We start from the raw sequence: 27,797 nt of genomic DNA, 5'->3' as shown, positions 1-27,797 counted from the left end.
AATTATTTGCCTTCCTCATCTAATGATATCTTCGATAACGAGATATTATGATCGTGATTCTCATCGGATTTTTCCCTGCGCGTATTTCCATCTTCTGTTCTCCTTTATCACTCTTCTTTATTTGTTATAGAGCGATATTCCCTAAGGAAGATCGTAAAAGATTACTTGCGTGATCGTTGCAAATTCATTATTGCTCTTGTTAACGCCCCGCGTCTGGATAAACCTCATAAAGTTCAGCAAGTTTTACGCTCGTTCCTCAAGATGCGATCGATCATGCAATGAATAAGAGATACTGCTGTTATGATTTCTCATTTATGATCTACCATCGATTTTGTGAAATTCCGAAGTATATTTTTCGCAAATCTCTTTAAATATACATTGCCATTTTTAAGTATTAATTAATATTATCATGCATATTTGATGTTGAAACAAATTATTAGAAAGAAAAAGAGACATTAAATTAAGACAATATATTATTATCCATAGATATTATCGGATGTTGGAAAATAAAATGTGTATAATTATTACGTGTATATTTATATTGTATTAGTTTCACGCATCACATTGTTTACTCCTTCATTGAAGTCTCCAAAGTGGAGAATAAATATTATAAACGATATTTTATAAAATACATATAAACAATGCGCAGATAAAACTAAAACTTTTTATTTTACAGGGACACCTATTAATCGTCTACCTATCATGGCAAAATCTGTACTGGATCTTTACGAGCTTTATAAGTTAGTGGTCACGCGAGGTGGTCTCGTCGAAGTGATCAACAAGAAGCTGTGGCAGGAGATCATTAAAGGTCTTCGGTTGCCGGCGAGCATCACTTCCGCCGCGTTTACTCTACGCACGCAGTAAGTAGATCGTGAAGTTTCCCATCCGGGACCCCGGTTTATATATCCATCAAATTCGCATACAATAAGTCTTAGCCAGCGAAAAGACTCATCCGAACGTGAAATCTACGACGATAAGATTAACGATAAGACGAGCGCGCGCTTGATGGCGAATTATTGTTCAATTGTACTCGGAGAAAATGTAATAAAAATTACAATTGTTTTAATTTTCGTGAAACGTATCATATCAGAAAAAAAAACATTTTTATTTAATAAAAAAAATATTATATACATATTATATAATATTTACAAAGTATCATAATTAGAAATATTCTGATACATGTGCATAATTTACAATTTTTATGGTAATAAATATTTTAATATTATTATACTTCAGTTTTAAAATAAATGTAAAAAGGAATATATTTTCCTGTAATTTGTGTAAAACTTTTTTCTCCGTGTACTATCAATATTCAGTCATTTTTCATTGATATACATTTCTGTGTAATTAATTCCCGTAAGTCACAATTTCTCATTAGAATCCGTCGTTTATATAATTGATTATCAGTATTCTCGATGCATTAATTAGCGAGATTCAACCTCGAGAAGGTAGAGGGAGGGGGACAAAGATATCGCGAACCCGCGAGTCGACAGTTATTACTGTCGACGAGGAGATAAAACAACGTAAGTGACGAGAAGGCGTGTGACGTACAGGTGCATCGTCTTAGACGCGATCCCCCCGCGCGATCCTTCATGCGTAGGACACCTCGGGACGGGTTGTGACAACCTGGAGAACCGTTGGCACGCGATATATATTCGTTTATATAATACCACATAGCATATCCAGTACGCGGGCCGACGAAGATTTATCTGCCGTTCGCGCGCTGTCTCGTTCCTCTCTCTCTTTCTTTCTCTTCCGAAGGGGGAAAAGAAGACAGACGTCTCTAAATAGAGATTCGTCGACGAGATTCAGAAAGCCGAAGACGACGACGACGACGATGACGATGACGACGCGAGGCATCCCGTTTATCCACCGGGGGTTAGTCTTCGTCTACGAAAGGCAGAAGGGGGACGCAAAAATGTCTACGAACCGCGGAGAGAGAAGGGAGGAGATGAAGAGAACAGAGTTGACGCATTATAAGTAGTGCGGGCTAATATGAATTACACGGACGCGATGCTCCCCGCTATAGGGGGGTGGCTCGTGAAAATAACTCCGCGCTTTGTACGCGACAGAACGTCGGCGGCGCGTCTCGTCGCGTCGCCTCGCACGCATCCATCATTCCGGCAACCGGCTATCTTTCCTCGACAACGATATGCGTACACGCGCGATGAGAAAACACATAGTCTTGGATCCAAATGGAATATTGCTCGCGAAGAGTCTTTTTATCCAACAAGAAACAACACGTCGATTAATTCAAACTCTATTTATTGGCTTTTGTAATTATCTCTCCATCTTTTCCTCTGGAGATATTAGATTTAGATAGAATTCTACGTCCTTAAAATGAACGCCAATTTCGAGATCTCTTTATAAGCGAAGCTAATACTGGATTGCCGCGCAAAGATATACCATATTTATTTATTTATCGAACGACCTGTGTTAAAAGCGAATTTGATTATCAGCCAAAGGAGGGTCTCGCCGACTCGTCCGGACTCTTATTGTAAAGTGAACGGCGATGCGGAGGCGGGTCCAGACCAAAGAGCTAGTTTCGTCCGCGGTCCGCCAGACAATCGTAAAAACCGAAACAATGCCCGCGCGAATTATAAGCGGTTTGTGTAACGAAAATATACCCGCCTTGGGGATGTTGAAAGCAGCATAGAATTTAGATAATTAACTTGTATACAACGATAAAGTTGTAATTTAATTCGAAACGCATAATTCGTATCTTATAAGGTTTAAATTTAAAAATATCAGGATGTAATTTTTTATAGATCGGATAATTTTAATTAATAATTTAGATTCCGAAGGTATAATTATATTCATATTTCTCTTGTTCGTTTCTCTCCCCTTCTTCTCGAAACGAATCGAATTTTCATCAAGATCGATCTCCCTGGTTCTAAAAATTTAATCTCTAATTAATTAATACGGCTGATTAGGTTTTACTCTTCTGGATTCTAATTATAAAAAAAGAGTAAGTCAATTTTATCACAGAGTCGTGTATTTATAGTATTTTTTAAACAATTTGAAATGTTATTGAAACATCTGTAAGAAATATTCGCTGGCATGAAAGTAATAGCCACTTTCGCATAAAACTTATCGGATCTAGTATGCATATACATACATTTCTAATAATAAAATGTTTCTCTAAACCTGTTAAACAGCCCGTAAAGACATTTGTTCGAGCAAATTACACTTATTAAATGGTATCGCCCATCTCTAGTGTGCATACCATTTAATAAGTATAGCATCGATATAGCAAAAATATCGAATAAAATATATCGATATTAGTAATATCGATTATCGATATTGACAATATAATAATAAAATAGTATCTCATAAAGTAAAATATTCTAAAAAAATAACTTTTAATTTTGTGATATTGATATCTCTATTATTGCTTGCATTCAATATATATATATATATATATATATATATATATAATATACAATAAATATATATAATAATATAAAAATATATAAGAGATGCCTAAGGCCCGGTTCAACAATGGCAGTTAGCTTAATTAGTAGTTATACTACGATTCATATCGGAAGTTCGATACACTTATTTAAATATCGATACATGCTAATATCGGAAAATAAAATATCGATACAAAATTATATCGATATTAAAATTAAAAATATCGATATTTTGAAATATCGATACTGTATCGCCCATCCCTAATGCACACGCTTAATCATATTTTTATCGACAGGTATATGAAGTATCTGTATCCCTACGAGCAACAGAAGGAGAATCTCTCGACTCAGGAGCAACTGCAGACAGCGATCGAGACGAATCGACGCGAGAGCCGCAGAGGCAATTACACTACTTACGCTACCAACAACGAAAGTATGGTCGCGCGAAGTCAACACAATTCTTTGTCGAATACATTGTCTCAATTGCCGTTGGGGCTGCCGCTCGCCATAGGCCAAATGGACATCGGGGCGCAATCGCCGTTCGTAAACGGACACCCGCAACATCATCCCCATAACCCACAGCATTTACCGCCGAACCTATCATCTAATTGTAAGTCTTTATTTTTTCCTCTCTTCTAAGAAGCAATTCTTAAAATTATCAAAATATTGTCATCTCATACCTAACATAATACATAAGCTTATACTAACATAAACTAACAATCTGTTATCGAAAATAGAGAAGAGAGAAGAGGAAGCAAGAAAATGAAAAACCACACACATCTAAAAAATGGTGTACGGAGAATTGAGACGAAATGAAAAAAAAAACGGAAACGGGAGGAGAGATAGAGGGTTTAATTTTAAATCGCGCTTCGGGCCTCCCCGAAGATGATGATGCGAGAGAGCGAAGGAGGCGTAATTGATTGTACGATCCTTCGGAAGACAGGCGTTAACGGATGACTCTCGCTAACGAGCATTCCTATTTCCCTACCCTTTCCTCTTCCCTCTCTTTCCACCTCGTCTGGGCTCGACAACGATCCGGGGATAACGTCGCACTTCTCTCCTCTAGTCTTCGATCGTTTCCTTGTTTAGTAAATATATGTCCTCGAATATGTCGAGTGATATTGTTACTTGCTCGTTACTTGCAAAGAGAAACTGATGACAGAAGAATATCGATAATCATTTAAAGATTGATATCATATAATTTGGACATTCAATTACTATTGCAATTCGATATGTTCTAATATAACGCACATAAACAAGCTCGGAATCTTATGGATGTGATTTTAACGAATATTGACGCGCACATCATCAGAATTCATTTGCTCATTGAACATTGAGCTGACAAAATGAAGATTTAAACAAACAAGTCTCGAACTGCAGCTCATGCTCGATGGATCAGTGCCAATAAACGAATTTCGAGCAGCGTCGTTGCTTTAATTCAGTAGGCGCTGTTAGAGAGTGTCGGGAAAAGAAAAACAACATCTATGACATTCTATGATCGTTCAATGTGTATACAAAATGTTTAGGATTATTATCCAAGTTATGCTATTATTTTTCATTTCAGATCCTTCACGAATATACTTAAATCTGAGATTCACTAACTCATTACTGTAATACTTGCAAGATCAGAGAAGTAATAATTTTACATTTAAAAAAGCATACAATTAATTTTACAAGAATATACTCATTCTCTCTGTCTGAAAATTATTTTTTCTAATATTACAAAACATCTCGGTGTTTTCAAAACATGATATGTAAATAAAGTATAGATATATCTCTATAAGCACACAATATTCTTAGGATATTGTATAAATATTATTAATTGTTAATAATATTTATACAATATTTTTTATATCTATACTAAAGATATTCTATACTATAGATTTACGAGGAATCTAAAGAATATAATTATCGAGAACGCGCTTCATAAAGAAACTAATCTCCACATCTCTACTAATTTAATTGTCTCTGTTTAGTGTAAATCGCAATTCTAATATATCATGTTTGTATAGTTACAGAATACATGAAGAGGCTTCAAGAACAAAAACCGACTACTAATAACTCGATAGGTCAACAACAGAGTGGCGGCACGCCGATATCGCCATCCACGACGGACACATTTAATGCGCTTGAATTGTCCAGAAACCTATGGCAGATGTCATATAATAATAAAATATATTCAGGAATTCAACCATCCTACTCCTCTACGCCGTCTGAGTCGCCATCAGTGCCGACAAATAGTCCGGAACAAGAGAAAGCCCTAGATCTTGCAAATTCTGCACATAGGTAAATATGGAGTACATTTCTCGTTTTTAAAAAATAGGCAGGGGCGAAGGAGTATTTATTTTTTAATGACAAAAAATATTTTTCAATTAGGTCAGACCCGGTATCTTCTCCAAGTGCTAGTAGATCAGTTAGTTCACCACCGTCCGGTAACATGAAAAGAAATCAAGATGCTACGGATCTCTCCCCTTCAACATCTACCAAAAGAGTATTTTCCGATGAGGAAAATTTATCTGAGAGTACGCCCAACAGTATGCGCGTTATGCAAACGGTCACAGTTCGAGGTGAGTTAAATATTTAATATAAAACTTGTTACATTTATATTTATTACATGTAACAAATAAATTACATGTTTTATTTTATTAAATTCATTACTCATTCTTCATTTATTTTACGTATATAGTAAATTTATTTATTTAAGTTATTACATGTAACGTTTTAAGTTATTACATGTAACAAATAAATTACATGTTTTATTTTATTAAATTCATTACTCATACTTCATTTATTTTACGTATATAATAAATTCATTATATGATACAGATATATATATATATATATATATATATATATATATATATTAGAGATGAACATTTGTCCTTTCGCTAAAATAATTCATCATACAGATATATAAAGAACTTCCTAAAAAATCAATCTTATCTCTCTCTTAAAAGTTAAATTTATATATAATTTAAAAAGAGATTTGTTCGTTACATCTCTTTTCTTTTTCTCAGACAATGGACAAAGGGAACTGATGATTAGCGTGGAGCTCAATGGTGTAACATATGAAGGCGTCCTACCAGCTAAAAATGATGACGCCAGCAGTACATCATCGAACTCGAATACCATAAAGCGCTCACGAAACAGCGAATCGTGAACGCTTTGTGGACATAAAGTATTGAGAGTACTTAACAGATTCTCGTGATTGATTCATACGGAACAAATTAGCTACGAGAATCTATTGTAAATAAAAAAAGAACGCCAGTATAGTCAGTATATCGCTTTGGATCGATAATATCCAAAACCTTTTTACGTTTACATTACATTTTTTTCCATTACGTAAAAACGTAACGGAAAAAAATGTAATGTAAACGTAAAAAGATGACGTAGATGAGGTATGACGTGAAACTAGTGTACTTTCTGACGAAAAACTATTGTAAAATTATTCACTATTTCAATTATATTTATAATTTGTTGGGCAGTACATGAAGCATACATAAAGAGCTTATTAGAAATGTCGTCGAGACTTTTTATGAATGCAGAAAATGCAATAAGCTCCTAACTCCTACCTTTTGATTTATAGATAGATAGATAGGTTTAGAATAGATTTTTTTGTATATAGCTTTATATTAAATGTAAATAAATTAAACACAATTTTTTTTGCATTCGGAATAAATATCCCGAATGTTCGAAAAATGACATCGTTCCGCGTTTAGAAACCGATAATATTGAATAATTTCACAATAGTTATACCGATTTTTTAGAAATAAGAATTTTTAGAAATAAGCATTTGTAAAGAAATAAAAAAAACTGTGTAATTATTTGTACATAATTGATGAATATGACTCTGTTGCAAATAAACTGAATTACACAGATTCCTATTTTTATTTTTATTTTATGATTATTATGTGCCGCAGTAAGCAATTGATCCTCTAATCTCTCACTATAGTATTAGATTATGATAGCATTAGAAATGAGAAATAGCGACTTTTTAACAAATTCTTGAAATAAATTAATTTTCTTGTGCAAGTTTGTTCTGCATTCGATATAGATTGTTTATAAAATATATCAAATACTTTTCGGTCTATAGATTAATAAATACATATATATGTATAAATCACTCGTTATAAAATTTATTTTCGTCAGAAATAAAAAGATCTATGAGATTGAGTTATATGTGCGTTTATTAATGTAAAATAATAAAAAAAGTTTTTGATATACTTTATCAATCTGTATTATCAAACAAATAATAATGAAAAAATTAATATTATTTACAAGAAAAGAGTTCACATTTCTTGCTCCTAATAACATGTGTCACAATACAATAATTACAGAAAAAAAAGAGTAGTTTAAAATTAATAAATTTATAATGTGATATTAAATTTATGATGTGTATCTACAGATTGATAAATATAATAATTATGAATGTATATAAATATAGGAGTATAATTAAAAATGATTAAAGAGATTTTTGTGAATAAACGTACATACATTTTCGACGATATTTTGTTTTTTTAATTGTTTCGTTATTGAGGGACATTGTTTACAAAAGTAGTAATTATTAACATTAAAAATCTCATAAATTGCTATTATTTTGAGATTTATTATAAGAGATATGAAATATTGTAACTATTTATATTTGTTATGCTTTACTATAGTTTTTGTTTCTATTGCCATCATCTTAAATATATCATAATTTATATTCTTTTGTATACATAAATTTGATTGATGTTAAAAAAAAAAGTATATACCGCCAAAGTTATTAAGGTTCTATACATCTTGTTTTATGTTAATGTATTCTTATTATGTATATTTTTTTATTTCACTTATTTTATGTATATTTTAAAGTTAATACTATTAAAATTTTTTAAATAACGTATCTTGTACATATGTGTTTCATATTTTCTAAAGTATCTCGATTACAAAATACACTCAATTAAATATATATATATATATATATATATATATATATATATATATATATACAACTGTATCACAAGTGAAAAATAAATTTCAAATGTATTAGTGAGTAATTAAACTTTACAAGAATGATTCCAAAAAGTTTGTATATTGAAATATCAACTTATATTTATAATAACGATACTGAGATTTAATATCTTTTGCTTAACGATGATATGATCTTTCAATATATTACTTACTAATTTTATTTTAAATTAACAAGTGAGAAAGCATCGGCCAATCATAAAACTTTAATTGTTTTATTAAATAGAATCGTAATTATTTTTATTTTACTTTTTATTAAAACATTTTTACATTTTCATTTAGTTTCATATATATTCATTTTAAAAGAAATTTTTAAAGCAAAATAATAAATTAAAATAATATGTGGTAATTACTCACTAAAAATTGTGAAATTGATTTTACTTAAGATTTTGTAAGACACATACAATTTAACTTTTTAATTCAATTGAAATGTATTTATATTATTGCAAATTTAAATATAAAAAATAATGAATTTAGAATTTTATAACATAAATAAATTATACATACACACACACACACACACACACACACACACACACACACACACACACACACACACACACACACACACACACACACACACACACACACACACACATATATATATATACACACGTATAATTTTTGTTATAAAATTCTATTATATATATATATATATATATATATATATATATATATATATATAATAGAATTTTATAACAAATTATATATATATATATATATATATATATATGTATATATATGTTTCATATGTAAAATGTCAAGTATCTTATGAAAAATAGCCGTCAGGATCTATATGTAAAATATTTGCTAATATATATATATATATATATATATATATATATATATATATATATATATATATATTATAAAAGTCATCATATAATCGTGAACTATATTTGGCAATAATAAAATATCAGATGTAAAATAACGAAAATGACAAAACAATAGCGAAAATTGAGTGAATCAAAGAACTCGAGTGCAAAAATAAGATATAATTTCTTAAAATTAGATATACAACTTTGAATAAACTGGGAATAAACTCTGAAAAATATCTATATTTGATGTATATGACATAAATTTTTGCCAAAATAAAATTATATAGATTTATATTAGATTAAATAATACCTTTTAAATATTTAAATTAAAATAATTATTTTTGTATAAATTTTACATTGTATTAAATTATGATTATATTAGCATTCTACTTATTGTATCAATTTTAATTATATATACGGGAGTTTTCATAACTTGGACGATTGTATAAATCAAATTATGCATATAATGCATATTTTCTCTTGCAAAGAAAAAACGAAATATTTTTTATGTTTTTTATGAAGTATTTGATTTTGTTATATTCAATGATATATTGATATTATGATATATTTCAAATAAAAAATTAAATCCTTTTTATATGTATTTCTTATGTATTGCTGCAGAGATCAATCAATTTTCCTATAATTCATTTTACGTCAATTTTATATTCTGCTATTTTCATTGTTGCTTAAATAGATTTGATTGTTGCTCTAATAGATTTTAGCTATGGATGATTTAATATCACATTATCTCTAGATATATCTGAAGACACTTAGCGTAATTAAAGAGTTATCTTTATATATAATGAAACAGAGAATTGGTCGATTTTAGCATGACACATTCGCAATTTGAAAAGAGAAAAATGTTCTTTTGTTCCTCTCTTTTCATTCTGCCAAGTTTGTTGTATTATGAGAGGATCTTTAGATCTAAGCTTATATCAAATAAAACTATTCTATAATATCTAACAAAACTATTCTATTCTAAATATAAATTTCAAATATTTATTTATAAAATCCATTAGATACATGCTACTACCTGAGAAGAAAATGTAGTTACAAAAACATTTTGTATAAAAATATTACAAATATATATTAATAATAATATTGTCACACTATATTAATAGCATAATGTCTATTAATATGAATTGTTACGATGTGATAACAAATAATTCAATTGCGAAGTAATATCAAATTGAATTCTTCGTTTTATTTGATTAAAACTCAAAATATGTATAAATGATTTGTGAAAATAGAGCATTAACTGTTCGAAATATTATTAAAATATCAATGGTGAAATGATATTGTGTTTTTAGTAATGAGGAAGTTTTTATTCATATTTTTTGATATGAAGAGATAAAATGCACAATGAAAAACTAGCAAATAAATATTTTAAAGAATATGATAAGGAATTATGTTAAGATCCATCGTGAAAAAATAGAAGCAATTGTTAAGGACATACTATGCAGCGATATAGTTTTTAATTATTGATTTTTCAATTATTGCAAAAGACATATTGTACTTATATATAGATGTTATTCAAATATATATAAATATATATATATATATATATATATATATATACATATATATACATATATACACATATATATATGAAACTAGCAAACATATAAATTGTAAATAATATAATAGTGAAAAACAAGAAGGCACATTGATAATGTTAAATGAATATATAGTCTTCATATATAAATAAAAAAAATAAGTTATTGTATGTAAATGTATGTAAACACACATTATAGCCAACATTATGAATAAAATTGATGTTACTTTTATATGATCTTGGATATCAAAATAGCTACAGTGTAATTCTTTTTTTTATTAGAAATTCTTTTAAATTTTAACTGAAAAAATTTCTAAATGTCTTCCATTAAAATATTAATTTAAAAAATACACACACAGATACGCAAATAATGAGGTAAAATGTTTAATGTTTAGCTAAAACTAAATATATATATTGGCAAAATAGAAAAAAAAATATATTAAATATGAAAATTCTCGATTATCGACGATAAACTATTTTTTTCCTCTGCACTTGCAAAACTATATTGTACAGATAATAGAGATAATTTCTTAAGTTGTTCTTTTCCGATATTAAAAACAGAACTCAATAACTGTAATTCCTCTGATAAACATGTTTCAAAGATACCTTTGTCATCAGTCTAAAATAAAGTTATGTTGTATGTAATGCTATTGAAATCTCGAAAATATATCAACCTTCTTCTCATACTCACTCCAATTGTTATAGGATGTCCAACTTCATATAAATATTTAAATTGATGAGACACATAGGACGGTACTGTTTTACATTTAACATTTGATGTCAAGCATAACTCTGAACAAAAAGATAAAAGTGTAAAAAAAGAAAAATAAATACTATTAACACTTGTGGAAAAAAATATAAATGTAAACATATATAATAATATATATATATATATATATATATGTTAATATAAGAATTTATAGATTATAATGTGATGCTATCAAAGATTTCTTACCAACAGGAATTTTAGATTCCAGTAACATATCGAACAATTGCTTAGAACCTTGCAAGCTAGGATGGATGCAAGTGCAGTGTCCCAATCGATTAGGTTTAAATTTTAATATATCAATTATTCCCATTTCATTTGGAACCTATGTATATATTATTTATGTATACTATTATATCTATTAATATACGAAAAGATTAATATACACTTGATATTCACCTCTGCACAATGAGCTGCGATTTTAAGTCCTGCTTTCCTAGATATTTCTAATAATTCTAAAAATGAATAATCCACAGTTGGATCACCGCTAAGATCAATACCAACAATATATTCTGGATATTTTTTCATAAATTGTATTGCAAGATTAATATTTTCTTTTGCAGATTCGTAACCCTGTTTCCGATTAATCGATATCAATAATTTTACAAGAATTTGTGGAAACTGTGATTTGGATGTTCTGTGAATAATATATCAGATAGCAATTTATCAATTTTGCTTCTACAAGATAAATGAAAAACATGCCATATAGAAATAGAAATTTACATTAAAATCTATTATATATGTCTTAATTTTGAGATTAGTGTACTTACTCAAAAGCTTTTATTATTGCTTCAAGATATTCTATCTTTGTCATTGAGTCCTTTACAGCACGAGGAGTGCTTCTTAATTCCAAATAGATCACGTTGTCCTCATGAAACTCTTTTATTACATCGCAAGTAGCAGTAAATACAGCTTGTGGTGTAACTGTTAGTGCATGCGCTATATCAAATACTTTAAAACATCTAGAAAATAGATATTATCTATTTATGTTTGTACTATTTGTCGAATAATTTATAATATTAGAATTATATTTTACAGGATAAGTATAATAATGAGAAATATACATACTCACTTAAAGATGAGAAATTAGTGGTATTCATAAAAGCTTGATCGGACAAGGCAACGTCTGAGTCTTGCATCTTGTATAATTTTTCCAGGGTTTTCATACTTAACGAACCATTTAAATGTGCATGGAGTTCCTAAATAACAGACATTAAGTTAATATATCAAAATATAAGATTATAGAATACGAAGAATATGTCTTTTTTCTATAATTTAAGCGTTGCTTAAACGCGAAGAGAAAAGCGTACCACTTTAGGTAATTTTCGACAGAAATCTTGCATATCCATTATAATAGAATATTTCCCAATGTTTTTTCGCGCACACAACTTTTCAAAAATTATATATAGTTATATAAAGGACGAAATTCCCGCTACATAAAAAACAATAATCACACTCGCACTGCCTTGCTTTTTATTAAGCCTATTTCATCGAAGATTGACATTGAAGATCAAGATTGAAAATATTGGCCAATCAAAAGGAAGAAATTTTAGTTCCTTTTATTCTCATTGGTTAAATTTCAATTTTTAATCTTCCATCTTCATTCTTCAATGCACAGTCTGATACGGATGGCACCTGATTGATCACGTCGCCAATTGGCCAATTCAAAATAGGACTCTCTGATTGGTTAATCGTTACTGGTTACCCTAGGCACAGGTCGATATAATTGGCTGTGGTCAATCGCAACGTGGTCAAACGGGACGCTCCCTCTGATACGGGCTTAAAACAGAGTGAGGTAAAAGCTCTATCGTTTGTCTCTTTCTAACTTATTGCACTAGTGTAGCAGTGCAGCTGAAAAGAACAGACTCAGGAACAAATCTTAGAATTTCTGCTGATTTGTGTATTGTCATAATTGTCATATTGGAATTTTGTAATAATATAAAAAAAGACATAAAAGACAAGTTCTTACGATTTAAGCGACAATATAAATCATAATTTGACATTTGGATTTTTCTTTTTTTCTCTAAAATATTTATTAATTTAAAATGGTTAGTCATTTTGGGGAGGTAATATTTCCATCATCGCGAGCATTTTGGGATGATGAAGACGAATATGAATCAGATGAGAACTTGGAACATTATCTGTAAGTTGAAATTGTGATATACACACAGATATTTATGTTTTTGTTTCAATTCAAAATAAAATAATATAAAACAATCGATTTTAGGAAATTAAATGTTTGCTGGCTAAAGAAGAAGCCAGAACATATGCAAAAATTCATCATAATAGAGGGAGAGCCATTAATTCGTAATAATTTCTTTTTTGCAATATTAATATTTTAAATTATCTATTGACATATGCTTTTAATTGCTAAACTAATTATATTGTTTCAGCTTTTGTAAAACAATGCTTGTGTCATAATGCGGAAGAAGTATGCATCATTGAAACTGAAGACCATAAAAAAGTTTCTGTCATCTATCATATTGATAAACAAATATATTTGTGTATAGTTTTACCACACTTTGATACAAAAAATGCAGGGACACTTGTAAACCAGGTAACTAATTTGTTCTATAAGCTATAATGTTCATTTATATTAATTTTGACTTATATTTTGATACTCTAAAGAACATGTATCCATATTTTTACAGATATCTGATTTATTATCAAGTACAGAGAGTACAATTTCAATAGTGTGCCGTCATGTATCACAGTTTCAAAGTACAAATATTCCAGAAACACCATCATTTTTAAGAATATTGGCTACCAAAAATGCAAATGTTGCAAAGTATAAAATTGAACCATTGGAACAACCAAATATTGTATTTGGAGTTGGAGCAGGAGGTTGGTATTTACATTAGTATTTACTTGGAGTATAGATAAAATATATGAATATATAAATATAATATATATATATATATATATATATATATATATATATATATATAAAGGACATTTTGTGAAAATGATGAAATTTGTCATCTGTTTCAGTTTTATCTTATGCTGAATTCAAAGGCATATCGGCCAAATTATATGTATTATATATTGATAATTTTGTACTGGATTCCAAGTGTGCAGAACCACTCTTACAAATTTTAACTAATGAAACAGATTGTAAATTACAGTATCCTAAGTTTACAGAAAATTTTTTTAGTAAAGGAAACCTTTACATGTAAAGTGTTTTTTCTTTTTTTTTTTGTTATTTTCCCTACATAATTTTTAAATATAATTTTGAATATTGATTTTCTTTAATCTAACCTAACTTTTGATATAAATCAATGATATAAAAATAGGAAAAAATTATAGAGGAAATAGTTCTGTTTATAGTAGAAAAAAAGTTTATAAGTACATGTGTATGATAACAGTAAATATAAAAGTATAACATATATACAAAATTTACAATTAAATTAATATATTCTGCTAGATTTTTTTTCGCCATTAATTAAAATAATAATGTTCAAGTTGATACAATTTTTATTGAATGCATGACATATTGCCTTTTGTTATGGTTGCGGTGGATAATAGCTACGTGGTGGTGCAGTAGGTGGAATTGGATTATTTGCTGCAAAGTATGACGCATTTGTTGGATAGGAATATGGTTGGAAAGGAGTTTGATTAGTAGCCGGTGCGGGCGGTGGTGTAGGACGAATAGTAGCAGAGGATCCGATATGATGCATTGTTGGTACAATATGATTCATTGTATTCACAGGAGGAGGTGGAACTGAAACGTTCGTAGGTGGAAACGCCGGTGGATAATTTGTATTATTAGATGCTGCAAAATTCGTTGGATATGTGGGAAAATGTGCCGTTGAAGTCTCTATTGGCTTTATTGTATCCACAATGTCCGAAACTGATGTAGTTGGACATCCGTTTGCAGAAACCACTGGTGTTTCTATCTTAGAAGACTTTCCAGGTGTCACTAAAGCACAATCTTTTATTAATATATTTTTAAATATATGCTAATACATATTACATGCTTTTACCTTGACTAAACATATTTACTACTTACCATTTGGTGTATTAGATGCAGATTCTATGGTAGTAGTAGTTGCAGGTCGTTCTCTACACACCTCGCTAGATGGTATCATGGGTGGCGAATCTGGTGGTTTTGTGTTATTAGCTTGAGAATATAAATCCAAAACTTGATGACAAATATCTAGAAATAGATAATGATATGATAATGATATGAAATTATAATGTGTAATAACAGAATATAAAATACTTTGAGTACAATTTTGGAATTTTACCTTCTAAAAGATCCATAGTTACATCTTCAACAAACATATCCCACCAGCGTAAATGCTTTGGCTGTCTTCCAACCCAATCTACCACTTCAAATTTACTTAGTTTCCCTGCCAGGTACATTAGAGCAACAGCTATTATCTCTGGCTCCCATTGTAGTGATAGAGTGGTACATAAACTACAAGAAAATATAAATTATCCTTATAATGTCAAATATTAGAATATCAAGTAATAATTCATTACAAAGTTATTACCTATCATTAACAAATGTCCAAGCCATTTGAACCATCTTTTGCAGTTTGTTTTTATCGCCTACATATAAAATAAAAATTACTTTAGAAATACCAGCAAATTAACAAAATCTACGGTTAATACATATTTCATCTAATTTTATAATATCTACAATATAGATTACCTTTAAGACACTTTGCATATTTCAATAAGTAGCTATATGGGTGTTCAACTTGCAGATCAAATTTAATAGTTTGCAATAAAATTCTTTCCAAGGTTAACACTTCTTCCTGTCAATAATAATTTAATATATAGAATATATGTATATGTGTATACATATATATATACTCTTCGTAAAATATCTTCAACAATATAATAATTTTCTTTACAATAAATAACTTACTTTAGGATCTTCTCCAAATGTCATAAACTTTTGTTCAGACACCAAAGTCTTAGCCGTTCGTATAATATCTTTGCATTTTTTTGGAGTTTCCTCAACTTTGCCAGCAAGGAGTAAACAACAACAAGCCGTTACCTACATATTATAATAATGCAATTAATAAACGATAGAGTAATTTAAAATTAATACACACATACACGTGCAAGTATACTTACATATCGTGGAAAATTTTTAAACGAATGGAACATGTAGAATCGATGGAAATAAACGACACCCGTTGCCATCGTATTATAACCTAAATCCATCTTTGTACCAGTGTCAATTATGAAACGTGCACCTTCCTTTCGGTATCTACATTCCGTCTCGTAATCAATTCCATCCTGAATAGACGGTGTATTGCGTAGCTCTTTCTTCTCATAATACCAGCACGGCATGATTAAACCACTTCCTATATAGGAGTTCAATGTATACTTTAATAGATATACATTGCAATGGGTTATATTCGAGATATAAATCACGTTAAAAAAATGAGTCACCAAGTCACACGATTGTTATGATTGGTACATTAATTGGAATTGTGTATACTGATAATTAGCTATTTAATCTGTTAATTTGTAACGTTACACTTGATTTTTTAGTACTCGACACACATACCCGGCAGGCTTAGGGCTTAAATTATCTATTGTAGATCGGGACTAAATGTCATACATACATACATCGCATCTTTAGGGTAAGGTTACATTTTTACGACATAATACCGAACATATCTGTTGACCATCGGAGAATTTGACAGTGATCCTTATCAGGATTCTAGGAATTTTCTATTCGATAGCCAATCAGTATCTCACAAATATTATATCTAATTTCGTCGCATAAATGTAATTGCACCCTGAATTGTAGAGGCTACGTCATCGATCCATCACTGCTGTGCATATACTTAAGTTGAATATATGTATATATATTTCTATATGTGTGTATACATGTGCGTTAATGGTGGTTAATAGTTAACCGCGAATTCCTGCTATGAGTTGATATCAAAGCCAATTAAAGTTAATGAAGTTGTTTTTTTCAAATAAGTTAAACACTTATATACCTTAGTAACGGCATTACAAAATAATAAGTGTTTTACAAGACTCTTTGTTGAGCGTTGTGTACAATTCCGAAAATAAACGAAACATTAGATATAATGCCGTTGGCAACTCTAACGGCTCCTTGGACCGAGCACCGCGTAAATGAGAAGGTAAAATTTATTAATCCTTCTTTCCGATGTATAATTCTTTTGACATATGTGATTTGAAAAATTTTTACTTTTTTTTTTTTAAATATATTTCTCGTCTTTATTTCAACATTTAATGCACACTTTATAACATACTTTTATTTTCTACTTGTTGCTTTAGCAAAGTACAGATATTCTTCCGGCCGAAAATCAGGAAGAAACAATGATTACTCAAGGAAATTTAATTGAAAGATCAAATGGCTGTTCAGAGTCCCATGAGATTGAAGTACGTGATATGGTACGGGAAGGTTACGAGAAAGCTGAACCTTCTCACTTTGAACTATTGAAAGTCCTCGGCCAAGGTTCCTTTGGCAAGGTAAAAATAACATATGTGCATTGAATATATATTTAAATACTTTTAGACACTTTGCAATAGTTGAAATAATTACTTTACATTTATATATACAATTTTATTTAATTTATAAATATTTATAGGTATTTTTAGTAAGAAAAGTTATTGGAAAAGATAGTGGTACACTATATGCTATGAAAGTCTTAAAAAAGGCAACATTGAAAGGTACTTGAAGATGTTATTAAGTATCAGCAAATATTTATTTATTATTACTATTATTTCATTACATATTTGTTTTTTTTTAGTTCGTGACAGAGTTAGAACCAAAATGGAGAGGAACATATTAGTTGATGTGGAACATCCATTTATCGTCCGATTGCATTATGCATTTCAAACAGAAGGGAAACTCTATTTAATTCTAGATTTTTTAAGAGGAGGCGATCTCTTTTCCAGATTATCCAAAGAGGTAATTGTTAATGATTATATAAATGTATTGTTGCTTTGTATTCTGATAATTTGTAATTTTTGATAAATAATATATATTAATAATATATATTTGTAATTATGTATATAATTAATGTTTTAGGTAATGTTTACTGAAGATGATGTTAAGTTTTATTTGGCTGAACTGGCACTTGCTCTGGATCATATACATAAACTCGGAATTATTTATCGAGATCTTAAACCTGAAAAGTATGTATTCGTTCATGATATACTGCGATTTGTATCTCTTTAATATAGATATCCATTATTAGTATGTTTGATTAATTTTCTCTTTTTTTATACAATAGTATTTTGTTGGACACAGAAGGCCATATATCTTTGACAGACTTTGGCTTAAGCAAACAACCTTTGGATGATTCAAAAGCATATTCGTTTTGTGGCACTGTTGAATATATGGCACCAGAAATTGTTAACAGAAAAGGACATACTTTTACATCAGATTGGTGGAGTTTTGGTGTCTTAATGGTTAGATTTTATATATCTCATTTGATTATATGATGCAACTGATGAAAATTAAATATTAAAAGAAATTAAAAGCTAAAGATTTGTTATATATGATATTTAAATATTTTCAGTTTGAAATGCTGACAGGTGCTCTTCCATTCCAAGGTGCAAACCGTAAAGAAACAATGACGCAAATCTTGAAAGCTAAACTCGGAATGCCACATAATCTTTCACCAGAAGCACAAGCACTTTTGAGGGTATTATTTAAGAGAAATCCAGCAAATCGCCTTGGTGCTGGTAATGTTGAAAGAATCTATTATTTTAATATTCTGTACAATAAAATAACTTTTAATTTTGAATAACATATGTATGATAGTCTTTATATACAACTTTTGTATTCCTAGGTGGAGTGGAAGAAATTAAGGGTCATATGTTCTTTGCTACTATCGATTGGGATGCTCTTTATAAGAAAGAAATAAGACCGCCATTTAAACCAGCTGTTAGGGAAGACGATGCGTTTTACTTCGATAGTGAATTCACCTGTAAAACACCTAAAGGTGACCGATCTCCTTCTTAAAAAACAGAAGAAAAAGGAAGAACAGTGGAGTAAACTTAAATTAATAATAATTAAACATAGGTCCTGATATCTTTGCGAAAGAAATTCTTGTATCTCTTCAGATTCTCCAGGAGTACCACCTAGCGCAACTGCTCACGAATTATTTCGCGGATTCAGTTTTGTTGCGCCTTGTTTGCTTACGGATGCGGATCACGCTAAATTATTGGAAAACAGAAACTACGACAGTATCAGCGCTAATTTTCCATCTTACGTTAATTCCGTTTCTATTACTGACGAATATGAATTCAAACACGAGATTGGCAAAGGAAGCTACAGCGTGGTTTATTTAGCTGTCCATATAGCATCCAAGATGGAATATGCTGTAAAGGTAATATCTTGCAAAGTTGAAATGGAATGTATTCCCAAAGTTGCACTTGAAATAAAGGAAAATTAAATAAAATAGGTGATTGAAAAATCGAAACGAGATCCGACGGAAGAAATAGAAATTTTATTACGATATGGCAGACATCCTCATATTGTAACATTAAGAGCTGTTCACGAAGATGACAAACGAGTATACCTTGTGTTGGAACTTTTGCGCGGTGGTGAACTTCTCGATCGTTTGCTACAGAGACGAAACTTTACCGAACGGGAAGCTGCCGAAGTCATTCATACCATTACAAATGTGGTGCATTATCTTCACGAAAACGGAGTAAGTTATAATCTACAGAATATAAGTTATATTAAACAATTTTGTACATATATCTTGATCTCATACACATCTGTATGAAAGAAAACAATATATATGACTGCATTAAAAGAAAGAACAAAAACAAAACAGGTTGTTCATAGAGATTTGAAGCCATCGAATATTTTATATGCAAAGCCTGGTGGTGATCCAACGACACTTTGTATATGCGATCTTGGCTTTGCGAAACAATTACGAGCGGAAAACGGTTTGTTAATGACGCCTTGTTATACCGCAAACTTTGTAGCGCCCGAAGTGCTGAAACGCCAAGGATATGATGCAGCGTGCGACATTTGGTCACTCGGAGTTTTATTGTACATTATGTTAGCTGGGTAATGGAAAAAGAAATACTATGAAAGTTATTATATATAATTATATATAATTATTATTGATTTATTATATATAACTGATTGAAAATGATATAATTTTATCGGGCAGATACACGCCTTTTCGTAATAGTCCAGGAGACAGCGCGAGCGATATATTAGACCGGATTGGCCCGGGATATATAGATGTGGAAAGCGGGATATGGTGCCATATTTCGAGTGAAGCTAAAGAATTAGTTAAGAGGATGCTGCATGTAGATCCCAATCGAAGGCCGACGGCAGCTGTTATTTTAAAATATCCATGGATTGTAAATCGACACCGTATACCTCAAAAAGTTTTACCAGATGTTATTAAGGATCCACATAGTTTGAAAGTATGTTGAAGTAAAAATATACTTTGCTTCCATTGAACATTTTGTTAATCTTTTAAACTATTAAATGTTTTGTCATTAATAATAGATATATAATTATATATTTCTAAGATAATTTCTAACAAATCTACAGTTTATATATCACACAATACAATCATATTATACAATAAATCTTACTCTTTAGATGGCAGTCGCAGCGACGTATAGAGCAATGGCGAGTAGTCCGAGATCACCGCATATTGGTCCTGTGGTTATGTCGGAATTAGCACGTCGTAGAACACAAGGCAAAACTGGTGGTCCCACTCCAGTTTAAACTTAATCTCTTGTATAACTGTATATGACAGATTCAACTTTTAAATTAAAGATTTACTCAAGATGGAGATATGGAGGCATAAATATGGAGAACAAAGTTGTTTAAAGTACAAGCGATTTAAAAAATATTGGGAATATATAATTTAAATTGTTGATATTGTGATGAATAGCTTTCAATATCGTCAATGGAGAGTATGCGGAAGGATGTTAATGACAGAAAACCGAATGTGATATCTATTTATAATTTTCCATATATTGTGTTTAATATATACTTATATATATACACCTATATTTGTCACATGTTGCCATGATTCGGGAAAGTGCAAACGATTATGACAGTTGTCAGAAAATATGTACTTTCTTATAATTCTATAATTTTTGAATCTTTTTTTATTTACCAATATTAAATATAGCAAGAAGAGATGATAATCATGTTGAAGTAATAATCAATTACAATTTCTCAAATACTCTATAAATACATAACAATATAAAAGTATTTTGATGTATTATGTGTGAAATTTTATCTGTGCAATGTAGTTTGGTCAAATCAATTTTTTTTAACTATATGTATACCAAATAAGTGTCTTATATATTTCCGCCTAGGCTTGTGACTTGTAATTTTAAAAAGTTTCTGAGAATCCCAGTGTTTTTATGGGCACGAGTTCGAAAAGAAGTGTGATTGCGAAATTGCGAAAAATGAGATAAAATTATTAATCATTGTTTAATTGTAATATTTAGCTAATAATTTGTTAAATAAATTTAAAATTATATAAATTACACAAGTATAGTTATATATTAATGCTTCGACTAGTCAAAAAATCATTTTTGGGAGGGGTTTTTTTATTATTTATTTATATTTTTTTATATATACATACTATAAATATAAAATATATAGCATATTTTCTATGATAAGGAGAAAATTTGTGGAAAGGGAAGGGAAGTATCAACAGAGAGAAACCTGAGAGCGGCCACCTCGCTTTAACGGGTATATTGTCCTAATGCGCTCCCTGACAAAGTGGACGTCAACTACATCCATTAAAGTCGATAATAATACATGGTTCGTGTCTGAGCTATGGTTCATGTCCAAGCTATGGAGTGACTCCAAAAGTGATACTTCTATGGAATAAAATGACATGCTACAAATGAGTCCAGGCATTCAACATGCATGAATACAAAGTCAAAGTCATGAAAGTTCTCAGAGGGTAATATATAATTGCACAATTTCTGGTTTTGTTCCGTGCTATGTGCACGAAATGCCGGTAGCATCAGTGCTATATAACAATTAAATACTTATGTGTGTAAATTGATAATAAATAAATTATTCAATCGCGACAGATACTGTAATATTCAAAGATGAAATAAATATTTTTCAAAATAAATTGGTAAATAATACGGCTCTATGTATTTATCAAAATGATAATTAAGTAAAGAGCATTAAGAGCCCACAAAACGCGGATGGCAATGCGTAAATTATTTCGAACATTAATTGTTCGCGAAATTTTTTTTTTTTTTTTTTTTAAATGCGTTATTAGGAGAACATGATTTGAGAAAAATCATCAACGCATTATCGACCTCTTCGCAAAATATATTCTCCTGATAATATAAAATAATAAGAAACGAATTTTCGAAAATTTTCACGCTTGCGTTAACAGGAGAACATGATTTGTAAAGAGATCATCAACGCATCTTCGACCTCCTCGCAAAATATATTCTCCTGATAATATAAAATAAGAAACGAATTTTCAAAAATTTTCACGCTTGCGTTATTAGGAGAACATGATTTGTAAAGAGGTCATCAACGCATCTTCGACCTCCTCGCAAAATATATTCTCCTGATAATATCAAATAATAAGAAACGAATTTTCGAAAATTTTCACGCTTGCGTTATTAGGAGAACATGATTTGTAAAGAGGTCATCAACGCATCATCGACCTCTTCGCACAATATATTCTCCTGATCATATAAATTATAAGAAACGAATTTTCGAAAATTTTCGCGCTTGCGTTATTAGGAGAACATGATTTGTAAAGAGGTCATCAACGCATCATCGACCTTCTCGCACAATATATTCTCCTGATAATATAAAATAATAAGAAACGAATTTTCGAAAATTTTCACGCTTGCGTTATTAGGAGAACATGATTTGTAAAGAGGTCATCAACGCATCATCGACCTCTTCGCACAATATATTCTCCTGATCATATAAATGATAAGAAACGAATTTTCGAAAATTTTCGCGCTTGCGTTATTAGGAGAAAATGATTTGTAAAGAGGTCATCAACGCATCATCGACCTCCGCGAAAAATATATTCTCCTGATAATATAAATTATAAGAAACGAATTTTCGAAAATTTTCACGCTTGCGTTATTAGGAGAACATGATTTGTAAAGAGGTCATCAACGCATCATCGACCTCCTCGCAAAATATATTCTCCTGATAATATAAGATAATAAGAAACGAATTTTCTAAAATTTTTACGTTTGCGTTATTAGGAGAACATGATTTGTAAAGAGGTCATAAACGCATCATCGACCTCCTCGCAAAATATATGCTCCTGATAATATAAAATAATAAGAAACGAATTTTCGAAAATTTTCACGTTTGCGTTATTAGGAGAACATGATTTGTAAAGAGGTCATCAACGCATCATCGACCTCCTCGCAAAATATATTCTCCTGATAATATAAATATAAGAAACGAATTTTCGAAAATTTTCACGCTTGCGTTATTAGGAGAACATGATTTGTAAAGAGGTCATCAACGCATCATCGACCTCCTCGCAAAATATATTCTCCTGATAATATAAATTATAAGAAACGAATTTTCGAAAATTTTCACGTTTGCGTTATTAGGAGAACATGATTTGTAAAGAGGTCATAAACGCATCATTGACCTCCTCGCAAAATATATGCTCCTGATAATATAAAATAATAAGAAACGAATTTTCGAAAATTTTCACGATTGCGTTATTAGGAGAACATGATTTGTAAAGAGGTGATCAACGCATCATCGATCTCTTCGCAAAATATATTCTCCTGATAATATAAATTATAAAAAACGAATTTTCGAAAATTTTCGCGTTTGCGTTATTAGGAGAACATGATTTATAAAGAGGTGATCAACGCATCATCGACCTCCTCGCACAATATATTCTCCTGATAATATAAATTATAAGAAACGAATTTTCGAAAATTTTCGCACTTGCGTTATTAGGAGAACATGATTTGTAAAGAGGTCATCAACGCATCATCGACCTCCTCGCAAAATATATTCTCCTGATAATACAAAATAATAAGAAACGAATTTTCGAAAATTTTCACGCTTGCGTTATTAGGAAAACATGATTTGTAAAGAGGTCATCAACGCATCATCGACCTCCTCGCAAAATATATTCTCCTGATAATATAAAATAATAAGAAACGAATTTTCGAATATTTTCACGCTTGCGTTATTAGGAGAACATGATTTGTAAAGAGGTCATCAACGCATCATCGACCTCCTCCCAAAATATATTCTCCTGATAATATAAAATAATAAGAAACGAATTTTCTAAAATTTTCACGCTTGCGTTATTAGGAGAACATGATTTGTAAAGAGGTCATCACCGCATCATCGACCTCCTCGCAAAATATATTCTCCTGATAATATAAAATATTAAGAAACGAATTTTCTAAAATTTTTACGTTTGCGTTATTAGGAGAACATGATTTGTAAAGAGGTCATAAACGCATCATCGACCTCCTCGCAAAATATATGCTCCTGATAATATAAAATAATAAGAAACGAATTTTCGAAAATTTTCACGTTTGCGTTATTAGGAGAACATGATTTGTAAAGAGGTCATCAACGCATCATCGACCTCCTCCCAAAATATATTCTCCTGATAATATAAAATAATAAGAAACGAATTTTCTAAAATTTTCACGCTTGCGTTATTAGGAGAACATGATTTGTAAAGAGGTCATCACCGCATCATCGACCTCCTCGCAAAATATATTCTCCTGATAATATAAAATATTAAGAAACGAATTTTCTAAAATTTTTACGTTTGCGTTATTAGGAGAACATGATTTGTAAAGAGGTCATAAACGCATCATCGACCTCCTCGCAAAATATATGCTCCTGATAATATAAAATAATAAGAAACGAATTTTCGAAAATTTTCACGTTTGCGTTATTAGGAGAACATGATTTGTAAAGAGGTGATCAACGCATCATCGACCTCCTCGCAAAATATATTCTCCTGATAATATAAGATAATAAGAAACGAATTTTCGAAAATTTTCACGCTTGCGTTATTAGGAGAACATGATTTGTAAAGAGGTCATCAACGCATCATCGACCTCCTCGCAAAATATATTCTCCTGATAATATAAATTATAAGAAACGAATTTTCGAAAATTTTCACGTTTGCGTTATTAGGAGAACATGATTTGTAAAGAGGTCATAAACGCATCATTGACCTCCTCGCAAAATATATGCTCCTGATAATATAAAATAATAAGAAACGAATTTTCGAAAATTTTCACGATTGCGTTATTAGGAGAACATGATTTGTAAAGAGGTGATCAACGCATCATCGATCTCTTCGCAAAATATATTCTCCTGATAATATAAATTATAAAAAACGAATTTTCGAAAATTTTCGCGTTTGCGTTATTAGGAGAACATGATTTATAAAGAGGTGATCAACGCATCATCGACCTCCTCGCACAATATATTCTCCTGATAATATAAATTATAAGAAACGAATTTTCGAAAATTTTCGCACTTGCGTTATTAGGAGAACATGATTTGTAAAGAGGTCATCAACGCATCATCGACCTCCTCGCACAATATATTCTCCTGATAATATAAATTGTAAGAAACGAATTTTCGAAAATTTTCACGCTTGCGTTATTAGGAGAACATGATTTGTAAAGAGGTCATCAACGCATCATCGACCTCCTCGCAAAATATATTCTCCTGATAATACAAAATAATAAGAAACGAATTTTCGAAAATTTTCACGCTTGCGTTATTAGGAGAACATGATTTGTAAAGAGGTCATCAACGCATCATCGACCTCCTCGCAAAATATATTCTCCTGATAATATAAAATAATAAGAAACGAATTTTCGAATATTTTCACGCTTGCGTTATTAGGAGAACATGATTTGTAAAGAGGTCATCAACGCATCATCGACCTCCTCCCAAAATATATTCTCCTGATAATATAAAATAATAAGAAACGAATTTTCTAAAATTTTCACGCTTGCGTTATTAGGAGAACATGATTTGTAAAGAGGTCATCAACGCATCATCGACCTCCTCGCAAAATATATTCTCCTGATAATATAAAATAATAAGAAACGAATTTTCGAAAATTTTCACGCTTGCATTATTAGGAGAACATGATTTGTAAAGAGGTCATCAACGCATCATCGACCTCCTCGCAAAATATATTCTCCTGATAATATAAAATAATAAGAAACGAATTTTCGAAAATTTTCACGCTTGCGTTATTAGGAGAACATGATTTGTAAAGAAGTCATCAACGCATCATCGACCTCCTCGCAAAATATATTCTCCTGATAATATAAAATAATAAGAAACTAATTTTCGAAAATTTTCACGCTTGCGTTATTAGGAGAACATGATTTGTAAAGAGGTCATCAACGCATCATCGACCTCCTCGCAAAATATATTCTCCTGATAATATAAGATAATAAGAAACGAATTTTCGAAAATTTTCACGCTTGCGTTATTAGGAGAACATGATTTGTAAAGAGGTCATCAACGCATCATCGACCTCTTCGCACAATATATTCTCCTGATCATATAAATGATAAGAAACGAATTTTCGAAAATTTTCGCGCTTGCGTTATTAGGAGAAAATGATTTGTAAAGAGGTCATCAACGCATCATCGACCTCCGCGAAAAATATATTCTCCTGATAATATAAATTATAAGAAACGAATTTTCGAAAATTTTCACGCTTGCGTTATTAGGAGAACATGATTTGTAAAGAGGTGATCAACGCATCATCGACCTCCTGGCACAATATATTCTCCTGATAATATAAATTATAAGAAACGAATTTTCGAAAATTTTCGCGCTTGCGTTATTAGGAGAACATGATTTGTAAAGAGGTTATAAACGCATCATCGACCTCCTCGCAAAATATATGCTCCTGATAATATAAAATAATAAGAAACGAATTTTCGAAAATTTTTACGTTTGCGTTATTAGGAGAACATTTTCGAAAATTCGTTTCTTATAATTTATATGATCAGGAGAATATATTTTGCGAGGAGGTCGATGATGCGTTGATGACCTCTTTCAAATCATGTTCTCCTAATAACGCAAACGTGAAAATTTTCGAAATTCGATGATGCGTTGATGACCTCTTTACAAATCATGTTCTCCTAATAACGCAAGCGTGAAAATTTTCGAAAATTCGTTTCTTATAATTTATATTATCAGGAGAATATATTTTGCGAGGAGGTCGATGATGCGTTGATGATCTCTTTACAAATCATGTTCTCCTAATAAC

General features: G+C 30.5%; 5 protein-coding genes across 10 annotated transcripts in view; 3 read left to right on the top strand and 2 right to left on the bottom strand.

Annotated features, from left to right (window-relative positions):
• Positions 1-7,163, top strand: part of LOC105248580 (protein dead ringer) — a 94,739-nt gene extending 87,576 nt beyond the window's left edge. For both annotated transcript variants that reach the window (XM_011253440.3, XM_025414062.1), the window contains exons 5-9: positions 677-860; positions 3,710-4,023; positions 5,426-5,699; positions 5,790-5,980; positions 6,431-7,163. In XM_011253440.3, the coding sequence (XP_011251742.2) occupies positions 677-860; positions 3,710-4,023; positions 5,426-5,699; positions 5,790-5,980; positions 6,431-6,573 (1,106 nt within the window). In that variant the 3' untranslated portion in view covers positions 6,574-7,163. The remainder of the gene's footprint in view (positions 1-676; positions 861-3,709; positions 4,024-5,425; positions 5,700-5,789; positions 5,981-6,430) is intronic.
• A 3,980-nt stretch (positions 7,164-11,143) lies between these two features.
• LOC105248589 (adenosine deaminase-like protein) lies at positions 11,144-13,029 on the bottom strand. The gene is made up of 7 exons (XM_011253462.3): positions 12,870-13,029; positions 12,628-12,758; positions 12,330-12,521; positions 11,959-12,196; positions 11,749-11,884; positions 11,485-11,585; positions 11,144-11,412 (listed from the first exon to the last, which is right to left on the bottom strand). Exons 1-7 carry the CDS (start codon positions 12,906-12,908, stop codon positions 11,233-11,235), a joined length of 1,017 nt encoding a protein of 338 aa, XP_011251764.1. The 5' UTR covers positions 12,909-13,029; the 3' UTR covers positions 11,144-11,232.
• Positions 13,030-13,411: 382 nt separating this feature from the next.
• LOC105248579 (proteasome assembly chaperone 1) lies at positions 13,412-15,429 on the top strand. Of its 2 annotated transcripts, none has more exons than XM_011253438.3 (5): positions 13,412-13,702; positions 13,787-13,866; positions 13,953-14,116; positions 14,211-14,403; positions 14,551-14,760. In XM_011253438.3, exons 1-5 carry the CDS (start codon positions 13,605-13,607, stop codon positions 14,733-14,735), a joined length of 720 nt encoding a protein of 239 aa, XP_011251740.1. In that variant the 5' UTR covers positions 13,412-13,604; the 3' UTR covers positions 14,736-14,760. The 2 variants fall into 2 exon arrangements, with proteins under 2 accessions (XP_011251740.1, XP_025269825.1); XM_025414040.1 differs by lacking the exon at positions 14,551-14,760 and adding an exon at positions 15,269-15,429 and having other exon boundaries at positions 13,413-13,702.
• Positions 14,956-17,181, bottom strand: LOC105248578 (cyclin-K). Of its 4 annotated transcripts, none has more exons than XM_011253434.3 (8): positions 17,087-17,181; positions 16,648-16,880; positions 16,436-16,567; positions 16,217-16,322; positions 16,056-16,113; positions 15,807-15,979; positions 15,569-15,715; positions 14,956-15,490 (listed from the first exon to the last, which is right to left on the bottom strand). In XM_011253434.3, the coding sequence occupies exons 2-8, from the start codon at positions 16,864-16,866 to the stop codon at positions 15,063-15,065; spliced, it is 1,263 nt and encodes a 420-aa protein (XP_011251736.1). In that variant the 5' UTR covers positions 16,867-16,880; positions 17,087-17,181; the 3' UTR covers positions 14,956-15,062. The 4 variants fall into 4 exon arrangements, with proteins under 4 accessions (XP_011251736.1, XP_011251737.1, XP_019882225.1 ...); XM_011253435.2 differs by having other exon boundaries at positions 16,969-17,108; XM_020026666.2 differs by lacking the exon at positions 17,087-17,181 and having other exon boundaries at positions 16,648-17,079.
• A 229-nt stretch (positions 17,182-17,410) lies between these two features.
• On the top strand, positions 17,411-21,994 carry LOC105248577 (ribosomal protein S6 kinase 2 beta). The gene is made up of 13 exons (XM_011253431.3): positions 17,411-17,672; positions 17,830-18,024; positions 18,144-18,225; positions 18,306-18,466; positions 18,587-18,693; positions 18,792-18,969; positions 19,080-19,245; positions 19,353-19,505; positions 19,627-19,892; positions 19,968-20,216; positions 20,346-20,584; positions 20,691-20,952; positions 21,134-21,994. Exons 1-13 carry the CDS (start codon positions 17,619-17,621, stop codon positions 21,260-21,262), a joined length of 2,241 nt encoding a protein of 746 aa, XP_011251733.1. The 5' UTR covers positions 17,411-17,618; the 3' UTR covers positions 21,263-21,994.
• Positions 21,995-27,797: the final 5,803 nt, after the last annotated feature.

The sequence above is a fragment of the Camponotus floridanus genome, unplaced genomic scaffold, assembly GCF_003227725.1.
Source record: "Camponotus floridanus strain SB8 unplaced genomic scaffold, Cflo_v7.5 scaffold75, whole genome shotgun sequence".
NCBI lineage: Eukaryota > Metazoa > Arthropoda > Insecta > Hymenoptera > Formicidae > Camponotus > Camponotus floridanus.
Note: the sequence above shows the minus strand (reverse complement) of the source record. Positions and strands in the feature narration are given on the sequence as shown.